The 18,896-nt window shown below is 25.8% G+C and overlaps 9 protein-coding genes across 9 annotated transcripts; 6 read left to right on the top strand and 3 right to left on the bottom strand.

The window, feature by feature from the left end:
* Window positions 1-8: 8 nt before the first annotated feature.
* Window positions 9-1,468, bottom strand: FG379_001658 (uncharacterized protein; the record flags this gene model as incomplete). The annotated part of the gene is made up of 2 exons (XM_067327261.1): window positions 9-1,355; window positions 1,429-1,468. Coding segments are annotated over 2 exons (1,387 nt in total), but the record flags the coding sequence as incomplete, so codon positions are not given.
* Window positions 1,469-2,717: 1,249 nt separating this feature from the next.
* On the top strand, window positions 2,718-3,335 carry FG379_001657 (uncharacterized protein; the record flags this gene model as incomplete). The annotated part of the gene is made up of 2 exons (XM_067327260.1): window positions 2,718-2,831; window positions 2,928-3,335. 2 exons carry the CDS (start codon window positions 2,718-2,720, stop codon window positions 3,333-3,335), a joined length of 522 nt encoding a protein of 173 aa, XP_067183946.1.
* Window positions 3,336-4,613: 1,278 nt separating this feature from the next.
* FG379_001656 (serine threonine kinase) lies at window positions 4,614-6,470 on the top strand (the record flags this gene model as incomplete). The annotated part of the gene is made up of 1 exon (XM_067327259.1): window positions 4,614-6,470. The coding sequence occupies one exon, from the start codon at window positions 4,614-4,616 to the stop codon at window positions 6,468-6,470; it is 1,857 nt and encodes a 618-aa protein (XP_067183945.1).
* Window positions 6,471-7,156: 686 nt separating this feature from the next.
* Window positions 7,157-7,645, top strand: FG379_001655 (uncharacterized protein; the record flags this gene model as incomplete). Its single annotated transcript, XM_067327258.1, has 1 exon — window positions 7,157-7,645. One exon carries the CDS (start codon window positions 7,157-7,159, stop codon window positions 7,643-7,645), a length of 489 nt encoding a protein of 162 aa, XP_067183944.1.
* An 863-nt stretch (window positions 7,646-8,508) lies between these two features.
* Window positions 8,509-9,990, top strand: FG379_001653 (uncharacterized protein; the record flags this gene model as incomplete). The annotated part of the gene is made up of 1 exon (XM_067327256.1): window positions 8,509-9,990. One exon carries the CDS (start codon window positions 8,509-8,511, stop codon window positions 9,988-9,990), a length of 1,482 nt encoding a protein of 493 aa, XP_067183942.1.
* A 741-nt stretch (window positions 9,991-10,731) lies between these two features.
* On the top strand, window positions 10,732-12,699 carry FG379_001652 (uncharacterized protein; the record flags this gene model as incomplete). The annotated part of the gene is made up of 1 exon (XM_067327255.1): window positions 10,732-12,699. The coding sequence occupies one exon, from the start codon at window positions 10,732-10,734 to the stop codon at window positions 12,697-12,699; it is 1,968 nt and encodes a 655-aa protein (XP_067183941.1).
* Window positions 12,700-12,788: 89 nt separating this feature from the next.
* FG379_001651 (uncharacterized protein) lies at window positions 12,789-15,722 on the bottom strand (the record flags this gene model as incomplete). The annotated part of the gene is made up of 1 exon (XM_067327254.1): window positions 12,789-15,722. The coding sequence occupies one exon, from the start codon at window positions 15,720-15,722 to the stop codon at window positions 12,789-12,791; it is 2,934 nt and encodes a 977-aa protein (XP_067183940.1).
* Window positions 15,723-16,494: 772 nt separating this feature from the next.
* Window positions 16,495-16,984, top strand: FG379_001650 (uncharacterized protein; the record flags this gene model as incomplete). Its single annotated transcript, XM_067327253.1, has 2 exons — window positions 16,495-16,592; window positions 16,660-16,984. The coding sequence occupies 2 exons, from the start codon at window positions 16,495-16,497 to the stop codon at window positions 16,982-16,984; spliced, it is 423 nt and encodes a 140-aa protein (XP_067183939.1).
* Window positions 16,985-17,283: 299 nt separating this feature from the next.
* Window positions 17,284-18,294, bottom strand: FG379_001649 (uncharacterized protein; the record flags this gene model as incomplete). Its single annotated transcript, XM_067327252.1, has 1 exon — window positions 17,284-18,294. One exon carries the CDS (start codon window positions 18,292-18,294, stop codon window positions 17,284-17,286), a length of 1,011 nt encoding a protein of 336 aa, XP_067183938.1.
* Between the last annotated feature and the right edge of the window lie 602 nt (window positions 18,295-18,896).

The following is an 18,896-nucleotide window of genomic DNA, read 5'->3' as shown; positions in this document are numbered from 1 at the left end:
AAACTCACAGTTATTAATAATGTTATTAAATGTATTATTATTATTAGAACTTGGATTATTAAATAATAATTCATTATAATATCTATATGATAGTTTAAACAATGAATTAATTAAATTCTCAATTTCCCTCGAGTATTCAAGTGCCTTAAGTTTATTGGAAATAGAGTTTCTGTTTTTAAATAATATTGATAAATTTCTTAAAATAAGTAATATTAATACATGAACATTATCATTAACGTTAATAAATGGTATTCCAATATCTATAAGTGATAATAAAAAATCAATATAATCAACGCTATGTATATATTGATCATTAATGCAGAATAGGATATTGAAAATATTATTTAATATAGTAACAAAGTCATTATTATTGATATTAGAAACAATACAATTATTAATGAAATTTTTAATGTCTGTATAATTGATAATATCACTTCTTTTAACAGAATTTCTGAAATTAATCAGTTGTTTATTTTTAGTATTGGAATCATATTTTTTAAATTTTAAATCGTTATTACTTATATTTGAAAGATAACCATTGTCATTACGATTTTCGTCCAATAAATCATTAAATACGTAATCATTGTCTTCAAGTAAAATTGAAAGAATATTCCACGAATTCACTACTATTGAATTAGAAATATCTTTCGAACCATTAATTGGTATATATATTATTTGACAACCTAACTCTTTATTTTTGTGTTCAAAAATAGAAATTATATTTTCTATGCATGATGTGTTTAGTATAATATCACTATTGCCATTTGAGTAAATATACATATATAAATTATTTAATTTATTATACAGTTCATTATTAAAATAAGCTTTGTTGTAATTAATGTCGTATTTATTTTCATTCACAATTAAATTATAAATACCTTTAACAATTTCACTCGGTAATTGATTCAATTGAATGTTATTTTCAATTTTATTTTTCTCTTCAATCAATTTCAAAAGTAAATCTTTAACTTCCATATTGTTTTTTTCAATTAATAATGCTCGTTTCAAATCTTCAATGGCCTTATTTAAATCATTAATTTTGTTTGCATCATTCTTATCAGTTATATTTAACAAACAATTTGCTCTTCTAAATAATCCCTTAACATCGTTATTATTTATTTCTAGTGCAACATTACAGTCCTTTAAACCGTTCTCAAAGTCTCTTATTTTAATATAGGATGCGCTTCTGTTCAATAAAACTTTAAACTTTAAATCAGTGTATTCTTTGTAAAATAATTTAATGTTGTCATTTTCTATTGAATCATTACATTCACACTTTTTACATATATTATCTAATATTTCAGTGTAAACATGTATACTTTTACTATATTCTCCTTTAGAATAATATTCATTGCCTAAAACAAATTAATTAATTAAAGTCAATTTATTATTATTAATATACATGCTATCATCGTCACAAAAAATTACCTTTTTCCTTCAATCTAATAAGATCAGTTTCAAATTCCATAATTTATGCTGAATAAATCATAAGTTAGCCTTGTATGTATAATTGTGAAGCCAGTTTGTAGGATCCTATTCGTTATTATAGTACGAGATTCCCCGTTTATTCAAAACTGTACTTTATTTCAATTTATTGTTACAAATCAATAAAATAAATCAACACTACAGACGTATAATAAACTACAAAAGAAGAAAATCAAGGTAAATAATTCTTTGTTTTAACTTTATTTTCTTGCGATCTAAAAAAACTACTTCGCATTTTTCCCCTCGCAAATGTACAAAAAATACAAGACGAAACGTGCATTTATAAAACTATGGCGGGAACAAATTTTACATTTCTTTCAAAAAAAGAGAGGGTACCGACAAATCTACTTTAAAAACAGAAAAGCTATTATAGTGAGAGCACTCAAATTTGAAGTGTATTCTCGATTTTAAAGTAATAGTGGGACTAAGTATAAGAAATTTCAATATATGATACAATATATTGTGTTCTTTTGTCGCATTGATTTCCTTCTTCAGTGTATTTTTTGAATAACAGTGTGTGTATATATCACATTTTTCAATGTAGATATTTTCAAGAAAATCAATACACTCTTAAAATGAGAGTTGAATTATTGAAAAATCGAAGTATTGAGTAGTGGGGAGGGGTGAATGGAGAAAGGTTGAAGGGGGCGGTACATGCATTAGTGATATTTAATTCAAATATTACTAAAATTAAATAGTAACAATAATGATACAAATAATGTTGATAATAACAACATGAAATTAATTAATTTTGGGCTATTATTGTGTAATTCTTGCGTTGCGTTAAAAATAAGCAAATAACAGTAATTGTGATACATGAGCATTTAGAATATAAATAGGTAAAATATTCTTTTTCTCTATCACTTGCAACATCTTAATTTGTAGTAGAATTGATATCAACATATAGAGAAAGATGTAATAGGCGATTTTGTGAATATGCAAAATATAAATACTTGCATGTATCATTAATATTATTTTCAACTATCTTTATTTTGGAGTACAAGCATACAACGTAATATATTTTTCTCTGAAAATAAAAGTTTTTAATGTAGGTAATTATAATAAAAATAACGCATTATTACAATACTTGTACAAGTAAATATTTGGTTTCGAGTAAAAGTAGGGAGGAGTGAATGTAAGACTGTTAGAAGGTTGCTTAGAACGGAGTTTTAAAGTTAATATACAGCTAAAAAAGTTAGAGACATATTTCAATTTGTATATACTATTAATTAATGTCAAACATCTCAACTGGAACAGATGATTCGTTCCAGACATGCTGTTCGTCAATATTTGAGAACTCTCATGAATCTGAGAATGGCTCGTTGCATGACGCATTAAATAGTCGGGTTAGTTGAATTATCTGAGTAAATAAATACTTAACTAACTAAAACATGAATTAATCGTGATTGTATTTTAAAAAAATAAAATGAAAATTTATTTAGGTATTCCTGATACCATCATCTATAAATGATATGTGGCTTTTGGAGCAAGTAAATAAATTTAAATTGATGAATAGTAATAAAGTTGAATCAAACTTGAAAGAGGGCTACGTGACAGAAAACGGCGATGTATTGAAAGATGATGACTATGACTATTCGCGGTTTGCAGTGGATGAATATGACAGCAATTTAACTAAATCATTTAAATTGTCGGATGTAGTTAGAAGTAAACTAAGTTCGGATGAAAAACAAAGAAATAACCAGTTATTTGACGACGATTCTTACATTATAAACGAACTCGTTAGCGAGCTATCACTAGATTCACTTGAAAATGAGTTGGAGGAACAAAGTATAACACTCACTCAGTGTGAGATAGAGGAGATAAAGGATTTACTTTCTCAGGATTATTGACAAAAGCAAATTTGGATACGCTTTTCCCGCCCTAGTCACTCTTGGATCTCCCGCGCTAACTTGTTAAATTATAATTTAGGTACCTTGAAACATAAATGTAAATAGTAATGATATCGCAATTATTAAGAGTAAGGTTAATATCAAGTAGGTTGAATCTTAGTCACTAAAATATTGTTCATATTAAATTCAAAAAATACAAGTCAGAAATTGGTAGTTAAGATACATTTAGTCGAGTACATATGTAAATGTACTAGCATCGACGTTATATTTAAGTTTAAATGTAAGAGCAACCTTATCGCTTTATATCACATTTATCTATGACTTGGTAGATTTGTTAACTGATAGTAAATGCAATAAGAATAACATAAGAAGTTTACTTTGAAGGTTTATCTCATTCAACTTGAAATTAACAAATAAATATATATACCATATTGGGGAAACAAAATAGCTTGGTTTAGAGATTTATTATTGGGATTATACCTCTTCTTTTTTATCTATAACTCGTTACTATTCTCCTTTATAATTAACGTTACTCACTTTACTTATTGAGTAAAACTCTTCCATAAACAATATAGAAGCGATAAGTAAATCAGGAATTTGATTGCGATTCTTTAATCCCTTATTTATTTGTTTGTTTATTTACTTGACGTGAAATACATACATTTACTATATTACATTTGATTCATTTATGAATGTGAATATTGTATATGCGTTTGCATGTGTATTTGGAGTATTTAACGCCAGTGTTTATTCGAATATTCAGCGATTATTTAAATAGAGTATACTAGTGTAATTGAAAGAGTAAAGTTGAGTTTGTTTTGTAATCTGTTTTAGAGAATACGGGAATAATATTACGGCATTTGAGTTATTTATCTCATAGACAGTAATTTAAGGGAATAAAACTGATATTCGATTTAAGACGACACTCGAGAAAGTGATAATTGACCTTGAATATTATTTTATATTATACAATAACAATATTATAAATTTAACTTTTGTAACAAGAGTTGCCCTATTAATTCATTGTTCCCATATAGTACTTATTTAATAATTGTATTTATCTGGAATTATTTAAGTAATTTGTTAATATAATAGTATTAATTATTATCATTACTACCATTACAATTGATAAATAGATGACAAATAAATTTGGTAATTAAAAAATAATCAGTTTTTCCTAAAGATAATTAGATGAATATCAGATAATGTAATTAATAATTTGTGCATTGAATATATATTATGATAATAATTCAAATGTAATTCTTAGTCTTAATTTGAATGCAAAAAAAAGCGATAACAAATAGTTTGAATAAATATATGGATCTAAGCAATAAAATGAAATACACAGATATCAAAAATAGAGTTAATTTCAACAACTTAAATAATAGCTTTATAACAATGCAGGATAATAGTGAAAATGATCATAAACAAAGAAAGAGAAGGGGTTACCATGAGTCAAGTGGTTATCTTGATGACAAAGATGATATTTTGTTAAAACAGAGGTCATATGACTATCGTAAAAGGTTTAACATGAATGAAACAGATCATGAAACTCGGACTCAATATATAATATCGTCGGAAAAATCTATTGATAATGTTAATGATAATAACAATAAAAATATATCTAATTATAACGCTGTAGCGGAAATAAACGATAGTGTTGGAAATGATAAAGCATATTCCAATTATAATAGAGCTTACAAAGATAAAACAACAGTAAACAATATCGACCCAAGGACATCAATAAACTATTATGAAAATGGCTATAATATAAAGTATTGTAGAAATAATAATAATAGAGATGAGTATAACTATTATGATATATCTCATGATTCATATGCCTATTCAATATACCACAACACAACAGATAGAAAAACGAGACATTCGGAAGGTGGTTATTATAATCAACGCTCAATGGATAATTTCAAAAGAATTAGAAATAATGATAACGATACATTTTTATGTAATAGTAATAATTATACAAATTCTGAGGATATAGATCACTTCTCTTGGCATATAGGGCAATATTTAACGCAAAGATATAGAATACTAAGTATAATTGGAGAAGGAACATTCGGAAGGGTATTTGAATGTGAGGATTTGAAAAGAAGAAGAAAAGTTGCAATCAAAGTCGTTAAAAATGTAAAAAGATACACAGAAGCTGCTAAAATTGAGGCTAAAATACTCAGAGATGTAAATATGAATGATGAGTATGGAGAATATTCATTTTGTGTATTGCTTTACAATGCCTTTTTATACAATAATTCTAATATGTGTTTGGTATTTGAGAAACTTGGACAAAGTTTATATGAATTTTTGAGGGGAAATTGCTCAAGGGGTTTTTTTTTATCTGATATACAAAATATAGCTGAACAGATACTACTTGCATTATCTTTTCTAAGAAAGTTGAGGCTTACACATACTGATTTAAAATTAGAGAATATATTACTTACAAATAATGATTACGTTTGGGTAAATGCACCCAGACATCCTGGATCTTTAATTAGACGTCCTGTTAGACCTGAAATAAAGCTTATTGATTTCGGATCAGCAACCTATGAGGATGACTATCATGGTAGTATAATTAATACTAGACAGTATAGAGCACCTGAGGTCATATTAGATATTGGATGGGATATATCTAGTGATATGTGGGGGTTTGGTTGCATACTGATGGAACTATATACCGGAATGTTATTGTTTAGAACACATGAACATCTAGAGCATCTCGCTATGATTGAGAGAACAATTGGACCTTTTCCCAATCATATGCTCAAAAGAGCCTATAATAGCAAATCTGGTAGAAAATATGTAAACAAATATTATTCCAACACGAGTTACGATGTTAATGATGAATTCGATAATAATAAAAATTTCAGAAATTCAAATAATTATAGAGACGATTCATCCTCATATGTTCTATATTCCCTTAATTGGCCTGAGGGGTGTTCTAGCAATACTTCTTTAGAAAGAGTTTCTTTATGCAGAACTTTAGAAAACATTGTTGATAAGAAACACACACTTCTTGCGAAATTCGCTCGTTATGTTTTGAATATCGATCCTATTTCAAGACCTACTCCTGAAATGGCATTAAGACATGAATTCTTTAGATGTAAATTCACAGAAGAGATATAGCAAATTAACATAAATTGAAATGTGAATCTATATTTTATTTACAATTAATTTTTTTAATATATCACTATTGCAATAATGATTTTTTTTCTGTTTATCTCTTTTCGAAATTACATGTAGAGGTTTCTTTTTATCATTCCAGATTATTTAAATAGGTTTGAACAATAAACAATTTTTTTAGTGTAGGTTTTCAATTATTAAAACAAAAAAATGAAAACTCAAGTATTGGAACATGTAATAATAGGGAACAATATACTCCATAGTTTAGTTAGTTTTATATAATTCTATATTTGTCGCCTATATAACGCGATGGCTTTTTACAGTTCTAGATATTTCCATTAATATATTATATTTGTAGCTTACATGGTAATTTTCATTGTTTTGTACTGGTCATAAATCTTTAATTGTAAAAATTAAAACATTAGTGGCGCCGATTTTGGGTCAAATTGTAACACTTCTAGGTTCAAATTTAGTTAAAACATTATACAAAGAAAAGGAATGTATATATTAGTAACTTTGAGTAAAACCAGAGGTATTAAAGGGTCTATTTTTAATATTGATATTTAAATCAAAATTACTGAGCAAATTAATACTATAAAAGGCTAAAAATAAGCAGTGTATCGAATTTTAATCATTATTATTGTTATTCTTTCCAATATTGAGCTAAGAATATTGTGAAAACGACCAAAATGTCATCAAAATACTATGAAAAGATTAGTAAAGGAAATTTTCACTCAAATATCCCATTCTCTTCAAATATAGGCACTAGCTTGCTACAAAAAATGGGTTGGTCTGAAGGGAAAGGGTTAGGAAAAGGAGAAAAAGGTATTCAAGAGTGTATACAAGTCGATAAGAAATTAGATACTCTTGGACTAGGAGCGACTCTCTCGGGAGAATCTTCATCAAGAGATTGGGTAGACTGGTGGAAAGATGCTTATAATGATGTAGCTAATAAACTATATTCAAATGTTACTGATTCAAGATATCAAGATTTAAACGCTGATTATCATTCAACAGAAAGTGAATCTGAAAAATCAACTATATTGATTAAGAATTTAAATAAAGAAATCAACAAAAAAAAGAAAGAAAGGCTAACTAGAAATGAGAACAAAATAAAAACAAGAAAAGAAAATGTGAAGGAAAAAGAGAAAAATAGAGATAAAAAACGGAAAAAGTAGCAGATACAAATAAATGAGTAATTTTTTATTTAAATGGACGTACTAAGTTAATAGTTAAATGTATCGCTTTTCTTAATTTTAATTTTTTGTACGAGATGTAGACAATAACAAGTACACAATTTGTAAGTGTAGGAGTCAAAATTGTTATTTTTTCTGTCTTTAATTACAAAGTAATATTACTTTAACGAATCAGTTAGTTTACATGCACTTGAATAGTATATTAATAAAATTAAAAACAAAAAATAACATTTTAATTTAACGGAAGTATGTTTCTAAAACTTGTTTGTTTCTAAAAATAAGCATGTACCTTGTTTATCTATCACAACTTTTTCGGTTTCTTTCTATTAATAAAACCGTGTAAAAACTATATTTAATAGTAGATTGGAGAATGAGAAGAGAAATATATCTGTAATAATGTAGTTAACATTTGGATATAATAATAAAGTAGTGAAAAAATAATATGATTGCAAGGAAACAAAGTGAAAATAACGGTAGATCAGATTATTTAGAAACAACGCTATTGTTAAAATACAATTTTATTATCGGTCAAATAAAATTAAACTGAAAAACAAATAGCTTTACCGCCTTATTATTAGTTTGTGAATTAAAATAATTGAGCTTGATTGCGATTTAAAACTGTTTAAACAAAAAGTAAGGAAAAAGTGATTCAATTAAATAGAGAAAACACACAAGATAATTATATAATTTATCATTTAAAAAGATTAATTATTTTATCTGAGAAGCAGGGAGTTTGAGGGGTTTACAACTTATTGCTGGATATAAGTTTTAAAAGTGGAATATCAAGCTCTCATTAACACCTATAATCTGAACTGTTGTTCTTTATTTAGAAAAGAAAACGAATAATGAAGAATAAAATGAATTTTACTTTTGATGATTTTGAGGATGAGAGAAATAATAGTAAAATAGAAGAGACTCATAATGATAGTTATATGAATAAACAACTATTTGGTAGTGATAACATAAAAACAACACTAGATGTAGATTACAATAAAAATATTGATTTTGGCGATTTTATAGATGATAAAACTGAAAATATAAACAATTCTGAAAGTTTATTTAATGACAAAGATAATATACTTGGTATTAATAAAAATAAACAGTTATCAAATACAGACACAAATAACTTAGATACCAGTCATAATAAACATAACAATGATAATAGCAGTAACAACAATCATCACCATAGTAGTTATATCGGTATTGACAACTTAGAATTTCACAACAATGAAATTAAATCTATTTATGGTGATAAATTAGACAGTCCAACTACATACAAAAATGATATAGTTAAAAAAATACAAGATTATAATTTAGGCAATGAAGATGAATTCGTAGATAATAATTACAACTTCGATAACAATCAACATGATAATAAAAATGTTAATATAAATATTAACGATGTTAGCATTAATAATCACAATTATAATGGTAACAAAAACAATGGCAATTTAACGGATGATTCATTTTATAATGTTGCAACATATGGGTCAAATATAACAAACTATTCGGTAAATAATAGTGTGAATGATTTATCGCATTTGAATGCAAATTCAAACAATAATAAAAGTATGACAAGCAGTAATAATAATAATAGCGGTGTTAGAATAGAGAATCGTGAAAATGTATATTTAAATAAATTACTAGAAAGAGAAAAAATATGTGAGGAACTAAATAAAATTGTAAGTAAATTAAATACAACAATAGCAGATAATTATATGTCACATACAAATAGCATTAAATTATTAAATAACAGAGTTGGTAATATTGAAGTTAAATTAGGTGAATTAATTACGTTATTGCAATCAAAAACCAAGACTTTAGGTAATAACAATGTTGGTTTTAATAATGAAAAAGTTGTTGGTTATGAATATGACCATAACACAAGAACAAGTAACAGGTTATTTTCGAATAATATAAACAACACAAATGTTTTCAGTAATAACAATAACAGCAACAACCTTTTAAATCAAACAAACCTTCAAAATTCATCCAATTATTCAAGAATAGACGATGTTAATGCCTTTAGAGAAAACCAAAGAGAAATTGAAAGAAGGGCAGAAGCGGAAAGAATAAAAAAACTTGAATTAGAAAGAAAAAAAAGGGAAGAAGCTGAAAGATTAAGAATCGAACAGGAAAAGCAACGCCAAAAGGAGGAGCTTGAAAGAAAAAAGAAACTTGATATGAAAAGAAGAGAGTTAATGTCCTCTCTATTTTCAAATGGTGATTCTGGTGACTGTAATAATAATTCTAGCGAGAAAAAACCAAGCTTATTTGGTGATGAACAAACCGGTTCTAACGTAAGAACAAGCCTTTTTGATGATTGATTTTTTTATCTCAAATATTATTTTGCGTAATAATAATGATATTGGTAGCAAACTGATCGAATAATAAAATATTAACAATAATATTATTAATACAAATTAATGGCATTATTCCTTTTTTTCCCTGTAAATTTTTACTACTATTTAATAAATTTCCGATTAGCTGTTTTTAGTTAAAAACCACTAATTTACCCTGCCTATTTACTTTGCGAATTTTATTAATTTAAATACGGTTTTCTTTTAAAATTCCACATGTAAAAATTGCATACTTAAATGGTAATAGGGAACCAATCATAAATAATTACATTAAGCGGTAAAACGCTGCATGTAATAATATATACTGATGTAAATAAGTTCTAATGGCTAAGTAATAAGCCAAAAAATAATAAAACATTTATAGCATTAATATCAAGTATTAAATAGTAAAAATATCAATAATATAAATAATAATCTATGTAATAATAATAAATAAATTAATAATAATATTAATAATAATAGTTTAACAATTGTAATAATAAATAAGAATAATATTAGCACAAGATTAAAACTGCTTAATGGCATTTAAAATATACAACGCAGAATTATTGAGTAAAATATATCTATTTGAGATGTAATATTGAAAAAGTTGCGACGCAGAGTGAAAATAAGATTTGTAATAATTAATATTAGTAACATATTGTTTCGTTACTAGTGGAAAAAAATTATATATATTATATATAGCATTTAAGAAAAGTAAATTCAAAAATGAGAAAGTCACTAGCAACATTAATGGATAATTTGGGTAGTACAATAGGAATTGGTGGCACACCTATGAGAAATGTGAAAAATAATATAAAAAAATCAAATGAGTTATATAATGGATGTCTAACAGGTGACATTGGTTTACGAAGCAATATGATATTTGCATCCCCTTCTCGTCCACTAGGTCTTCCACCCCCATTACCATATAACAGAGAAAGGAGTAATATTGATAATACGGACATTAATTCATTAAAAAGCTCTCCTTCAATAGAGAATACAAGAATACTAACACCATTTAATATAGGCACAACGATAATTAGATCTCAAGGCAATGACGGCACAAATAGCCCAGTAACAAAATCAGTTGTGAAGATAAAATCAATGATTCAAACACCAAAAAGGATTGAAGCAAATTCACTATTCAGTAATAATAATAATAATGACATCGAGAATAATTTGCAACAAATTTCAATATTTACACCACAAAGTCCAAATAAAAAACTTTGTTTATCTTCATATTTAGAAAAAACGCCGAGTAGGTATGAAGAGAATAATAGTGATAATTTTAATGTAACTGCTTCAAATAGAATAAATAACAATTTAAATTTTGGTTCAACAGAAAATTTAAAAATGGTGAATAATTCTCAAGTATTTTCAAATACAACAAACAAGGAAAATAACGTACAAATAATGGAAAACATGGAAATATTAAGGAGAAGATTAAATGAAAAAAGTAAGGAAATACATTTTTTGAGAAGAACAGTAAAAGATTTGGAAAATAGAATATTAAATTTTGAGAGTAAAGAAAAAATAATGTTAGAAAATGAATTGAATTGCAAAAAAAAATTAGATGGTTTATTAATGGAAAAACAGGATTATATAGAAAAAATACGTTTTATACAAGATGAATTAATTAAATCAAAAGAGGATAACACAAATATTATTAAGGAAAATAGTTGTTTATCTAATGAAAACGAATTAAAAAATTATGAAATAAAAAAGTTAAATGACGAAATAATTAATCTAGAAACCAAGTATAAGAATAATTTTACGATGAAATATTTAAATCCTATTAAGAATATATTATATGAATTTATAAATGAAATTAGGAATAAGGTTGGGGAAAAAGTATTGATAAATGTAGATTTTAATAACAACAATATGGAGATTGATTTCGTAATAAAAACTTTGCACGAGTATATAAATCACCTTAAAGATGCTATTTCACTTAAAGTAAGTGAGGATAGATGTATAATTGAGAAACTACATGATGAAATAAGTAGAATAAATGCGGATAATTATGAACTTAAAACAATAATTGAAGAACAAAAATTACTTATAAATAATAATCATCATGGTGTTTCTGATAAATCGTTAAACGATAATAGTGTTTGTGAAGATAAATTAAGTGAAAGGAAAAGCATTGTTAATTTTGGAATTAAAAATTTTGCTAAATCGTTAATAAATTACACATATTCATCGAAAAATAATACAGATAGTAACGATATTTATGAATGTGTTGATAATAAAGAAGTAATGGAAACACGTGAATTAAAAAAAAAATCAAATAGTAAAGATGTTAAAAAGGTTAAAAAGATTATCAAAAAAACTGATTCTATCAAAAAAAAACAAAGTAAAACGGTTAAAAGTGATGTTAATATTGATAATAACAAAAAGAATGAAGATTCGGATAAAAATATAACTAGAACAAGAAAATCAAGTAATATTGATGCAGATAAAAAGAACGAGAAGAGTAAATTGAAGGATTCAATTGATAATGTCAACTCAAAATCCAGCAAATATAATAAAAAGGTTACTGAAAAACATGATTTGGATGATAAAGGATTAACTAAGAAAGGTTCAGCTAAGAAAACAGTTGTCTCAAAGACTGTGAAACCTCAGATTTCTGCTGCTGCTAATACCAATACTAAGAAGAAAACAAAAACAAGGGCAGGATCATCTAAAAGTTAATGTTTCCATATTTATATAGTGTTTTTTCTGTATTTGTTTATTTTTTAATTGTAAATTTTGATTTAAAAGTAATAATAATAACAAAAACATTAATCTTTCAAGTATTTATTTAATTCAATGACCTTTGTTTGCATAGACTGAAATCTATCTAGAACACTTTTATTATGGTTTATATAATTTTGCAATTTGGCATTGATATCATTCATATAGTCATGATTATTTAAATGATTAACACCGTTATTGCCTTGTATAGTACTTGCACCTTCTATTCCAGTTTCATATTCTGCTTCAACTTTTACTCCCACCCCAAATCCACTTGAAGCCTCGGTTTCAATTCCAGATGCAGTCTGGCCTAAATTCGTATTTTTATTATGATTTGTTGAATTGTAGTTACTGTTAAAAACATTAACTATACAAGAACAAAGTTCAAGTTGAACATTGGAAAGCATAAGTAATATTTCTGGTATTATTACTTCTTGGTTGAACTTAATTCTGTGAATATTAAGTTCATGAACAAACATTTTTTTAATATTTTTAATCCTTTCTTGGAGCCTTTCACTATTTTCAATAGTATCTCTAATTTTTTTGTTTATTTTTTCTTCATTATTAGCTATTTGTGTATGAGTCTTACTAATGTTACTTTTTAATTTTTTCAAAAGTTTAATTCTTGATTTAATATTGTACATCAAATTAGTTATAGGTGTTAATTGAGAATTTATTCTAACTAAAACAGCTTTATTAAGTTCATTAAACAATTTAAGTAGTTTAAGATGATAATTTGTTATTTCTTCAGTATCATTTATGTTCTTAAATTCACTTTTAATTTTTTTTAAATTCTCGAAATAATATTTAAATACTTTTTCTGTGTCATATTCGCATATACTGTCCACCATATTTTTATTGTTAATAATTTTTTCTTCAGTATTATAAATTTTAAAATCATCACTTTTATCAGAATAAGTTGTATTTTTGGATAATAATTTAATTTTTTCAAGTAACTTTTTACTCAAAAAATAGTCTTTATTAACCGATTTTATTAGAAATATATCGTTGTAAGTAACAAATGGTAATTCATCATATTTTAAACTAACTAATTTAGCATCATTAAACTTTGCATTTTTATATTCACTATTAGCATCACTAGCTGAAGACAAACCATTTGGATTTACTGAGTTGATGTTTTTATTGTCTATAAATGGATAAATGAATTTAACATTTACATTTTCGTTCATTAGCTTTTGTTCTAAATTACAACAATTTTCATTATTCCCTGAAAATTCATGTCTAAAACTAGCTGTAAAACCCAAACAACATTCACTCAAATTTAAAAACTCAACATTGCACAGTTTATATATACTCAACTCTTTATTTTCATCAAGATAAGCTCTAACTGCCTCAATATTGTTGTATATTTTCAACTGTTTGTCACCACACTCTTTACATTCATTACATATCTTATATTCATTACTATTTGCAGAATTACAATTTAAATGAAGTGAAAAGATAAATTGAAGCCAGTCTATGTGTATAATAGCAAGTGTATCAAATATAGAAATTCCAATAGTAAAAAGAGTTTTATCTACTTTATCATTAGATATATTTTTATCGTATTTAAATTTATCATAAATAACAATATTATTTCTTTCAGTACTATTATTTAATGGACACCAATCATTAGGTATAGTATAACTTTGAACTAGCAATAAAAAGTTATCGCTTTCCAATTCGTTATTTTTATTTTGCTTAAAAGAAGGAAAGGACAAGTAACTTGATGTAAACAAACCTATTATGTTTTTAGAATTAATAACAATAAATACAGATAATGGATAATTCGTAATAAATGACAACTTTGTTGATTTGATATCATTAAGGTCACTTTGAAAATGAGGCTCCCAATTTAGTTTAAGTTCAACCTGATTCGGAAAGCAATCTTTTAGATTTAATTTATATGTTTCAATTGGAATATTAATTTGTATATGATCATCTATTATTTCACCTGTCTTATCATCAATAGGGTTTCTTAAATCATTCGTCAATAATACTAGTACGTCGTAAAGGCATTTATCGTACTTGAATTCACTTAAGTCACTATCTGAATTTGCATCTATAACATTATTTTTAGCCTCAAAAATAAATTCTTGTTCTATTAGAGATGAAAAAAATACTTCATATGCAAAATACGGAAGCTTCATTCTATTTGTAATTACTGGACAAATCGTTTTTATTGTATTGTTATCAAATAATAAAAATAATCCAAGCATATTCCAAATATCCGGACCTCTTCCAAAAGAAAAATCTACAGGAAATACAGTCATGCCTTCAACTATACTTGTTTTAAATTCAAACTCATTTACCAAAAAAATATCATCATTAACCTCCTCATTATCATCATTGATTAAATTAATTAAATCAAAAATTAATATTCTTGAATAACTATAACCCATATATGTCTCATTTAATAATATAAACAATGTATAATCATCCAAATTATACCACTTTTCACATATCAAATTTGGATTATTATCAATATTAAGTTGTAATATCGATGTACCGGTTATACTTAATACTGTTATTCCTTTAATTAATGGTATTTCGCCTGCTATGCTATTATGACAATTATTGCCTATATCTATTTTATTTATTAATTCATTATTTAATTCTATTTCATTTAATTCTTCCTCAAATAAACCATATTTATGTGGAATTTTTTTAAATTTTTTTTCTTTTTTATTCGTACTTAATCTTTTTATATTTATGCTATTCTCTTTCCATGGTATTACTGCTACAACACAGCAACTTAGTGAACTTATCTGTATCATATCCCCACTGCCATTTACTGATATATTACTAAAATAGGTAGATTTTGTAGGCACTATATCATTTACAAATACGTCAAATATTACGGTATTATTATCGTCATCAGATATATACCTAGAAGCTTGTAATCTCACTACTATACCCAAATCCGAGTACTTTAACAGTGGTATCTGACTCAGTATTCTGCAACAAACCCTATCACTCATTCTTATTCAGTTTTAGCTAATTTGTGTCTATATTCCAATCTCTTCAGGTATTTTATATTTCAAAAGAAATACAAAATTATATTTAATGCTATTATATTTAAAATAAGCTTTTTGTGTCAAATCAGTGGCGGTGTTTAAAAATTAATGTCATGATTGGGTTTTTTCTTTAATTTTTGTTTGCTACTTGCACATTTTTTTTAATTATTACGAATAATAATTAAAAAACAATCAACTAGCACCATAAATAAACAAACAACCTGCTATTAAATTTGACTCTATTGAATATATCATCCCGAATTTTTTTCTTAACCTATTATTTTTTTACTATTTATATAGTACAAAGATAAAAAAAACAAAAAAAAATTAATATTTAAATATAACTGTGTTTTTAACTAAAATAATAGTGTCCAGTTATCTAAAAATTAAATATATCTATTTTTATTATCAAGAAATATTAATAAGTGTTTAGCAATAAAAAATAAGTCAGTAGTAATTCAACTAAAGGATAAAATTAATGGAAAAAGGTATAAATATCTGATTAGTATACAAATCCTTCTTTATTCGTTATAATTGTTGTTTATTTGTATCTAAACAACTGATTTATGGTTGAATCGTTTATATCTCAGCGACTTAAAATAATATATTACGAATATTAAATACCAACAAACATTAAGTTCATTTGTAACTACTTTTTTATTTATAAAATATTATAAATAAAATTTCATAGTTATACTATAAAGTAGTTTCAATATTGATACAATAAATTAAGTAAATGAAAAATAATATTGCCAAATCACTTTTTGACTTAACATACGACTTTCCCGAAATACTTATTAATAAAGAAAATGAAAGGAAAGATTGTTTGAAAAGGTAAGCTGCATACTAAGTACTAAATATTTGCTTAATTGTTGATTTCTAAATTCATAAACTCTTATAGCAACTGCAACTTAATCGAGTTACTCCTAAATTCACTAAACTATAAATTGGTTGAAATAAATCTAATCAATGGAACTACAGTAAAAGGTATATTGGAATACCGAAAAGTAATGCTAAACAAAATTCAATACAGATTAATTAATAACAAAAAATTGAAAATGATAATTTTAAAAGATTGCAAAATTTGTCAAAAAAGATATTTTAATTCAAACATTAAGTTCTTGTTTGTTCCTATTAATTCAATTTCATCACTGACTTCTCCTGAAGTTGAGGATCCATTAAAACACTTACGCTCATATCTAAAGAAATCAATACTTAAGGTATAGTGGTCTCAATGTGAAGAATAAAATATTACTTGGTGCAAACAAGACTATAACATAAAGCTAATTAATAAAAATTGTTGTTAACTTGCTGATCAATTTATCTCATCTATATAATTCGCATCTTTTCACCTTCTTGTCCTACCCTAACTTTTAATCGGCAATTCTAAATAAATTTAATTATAATTTAGCACTTATATTTTCCCCTTTAATATTCAATGACTAAATAATTTATTGATCATTCTTTACAATCATTCCTATAAATAATTGGATTAAAATGCAATTTTATATTTCAAGTGCTACGGTTACAATACACAATAGTGGCCATCAATGGCTTCATATATAACTGCATATTTTGACTCCAATTCAAATAACGCTGAAGTAACTACACTTGGTTCATAGTGTTGTTTCAGTGACTCAATCAATGTATTCTTATTCACTCCATATAATCTTTTTTTTTCATCTTTGATATTATTCAATTCATATGCCAATGCCTTATATACGTTCTTTTGTATAATATCAGTTATATCATCAGGAACGTCTATATTCTCAAGTAATTTAAAATCAATACCAGATTTACTATCAGTTAAAGAAACACCGTCATTGTCAACCTTTGAATTAACAATCCCAGAAAAATCTTCATTGCTGACATCAGGATATATATCATTTAATTCACCTAATTGACCTATTATATAATTAACCTCTATTGGATGATAATAGGCGTATTCAGCATAGTCTATCTTCATGATTGTATAGCAACTTAAATATGATGAAATGTCGCCTTTCCCAGGAACAACTTGCCCAACCAATCTAACTAGTGTACCTTCTCTTAACTCTTCTAAATAAGTTGTAACCTCATCTCCCATTAGCTCAGAATCTACATCGTACCTAGCATCTATACCACCTGTACCGTCAGATACTCTAAATATCATTCTAGATGCAAGTATCTCTTTATGTGCAATCCAACCTACTAATGTTACTGAACTTATTCTCGTACCAAATATTGTAAAAGCAGTTTGATTCGTATCTAAATTTCTCTTTATCATCGATATTGTTACTGGTAAACACATTCTTTTTATTCTATTATTATTCTCATTTCTGCTATTACTACTTAAAATACCATTGCTTGTCATAAATGATGAATTTCTAGACGGTGTTGTTAATATATTGTTATTCCACCTATTCTCTATATTATCATTTGAATTTAGATAGCTATATGAACTGGTCTCTTTTGAAATGCTGTTACTTCTCGTACTTGAATTTCCGTCATTTCTGGAAAACGGTGATTCTCCAAAACCACCACTGCTGAAAAACATTTTATTTATTGAATACACTTATTATTTATATTGATCTTTTATTCTCGAAATAACAGACTTTATTTAGAGTTCCTATTTAACGCTTATAAGTCACTCTTTATATCTTATTACTATCGGCAATACTGTTATTTATACCTATTCCACTTTTTCTCAAAATGTATATATGCACATAATACAAACATAAATACTTTTGTATTTATTTAGTACTTTTTCTTTATAAATATTCACACTATATTCTAAATATAATTTTTCTTTTATTTGTATCGTATTTATTCCAACATCACTTTTATATTTAATTTCATTTATTTCAGAATATAAATACTTTATGCTGGTATACCGGCGTTCCCCACAGTTAATGTATATATACTTATGCATATGCCTCGTAAAAATATGATTTTACTTTGCAATAAATATAAATGAAAAAAATAAGAAAATATCATTCTTATGCCGCTACAAGGTAAAACTAAAATGAATCGAGATGGTGAACTCACTTTAACAGAAAGTTTTTCTCGAAAAAAGAAATTAAAATTACCGTTGCTTTTCTTATATTCTGCCTAATATACATAAATTTCGTTTCTGTTAAATACCTGGCGCTAGTCTCC

This window comes from Cryptosporidium bovis, assembly GCF_009768925.1.
Source record: "Cryptosporidium bovis isolate 45015 chromosome Unknown contig_24, whole genome shotgun sequence".
Classification (NCBI taxonomy): Eukaryota; Apicomplexa; class Conoidasida; order Eucoccidiorida; family Cryptosporidiidae; genus Cryptosporidium; species Cryptosporidium bovis.
Note: the sequence above shows the minus strand (reverse complement) of the source record. Positions and strands in the feature narration are given on the sequence as shown.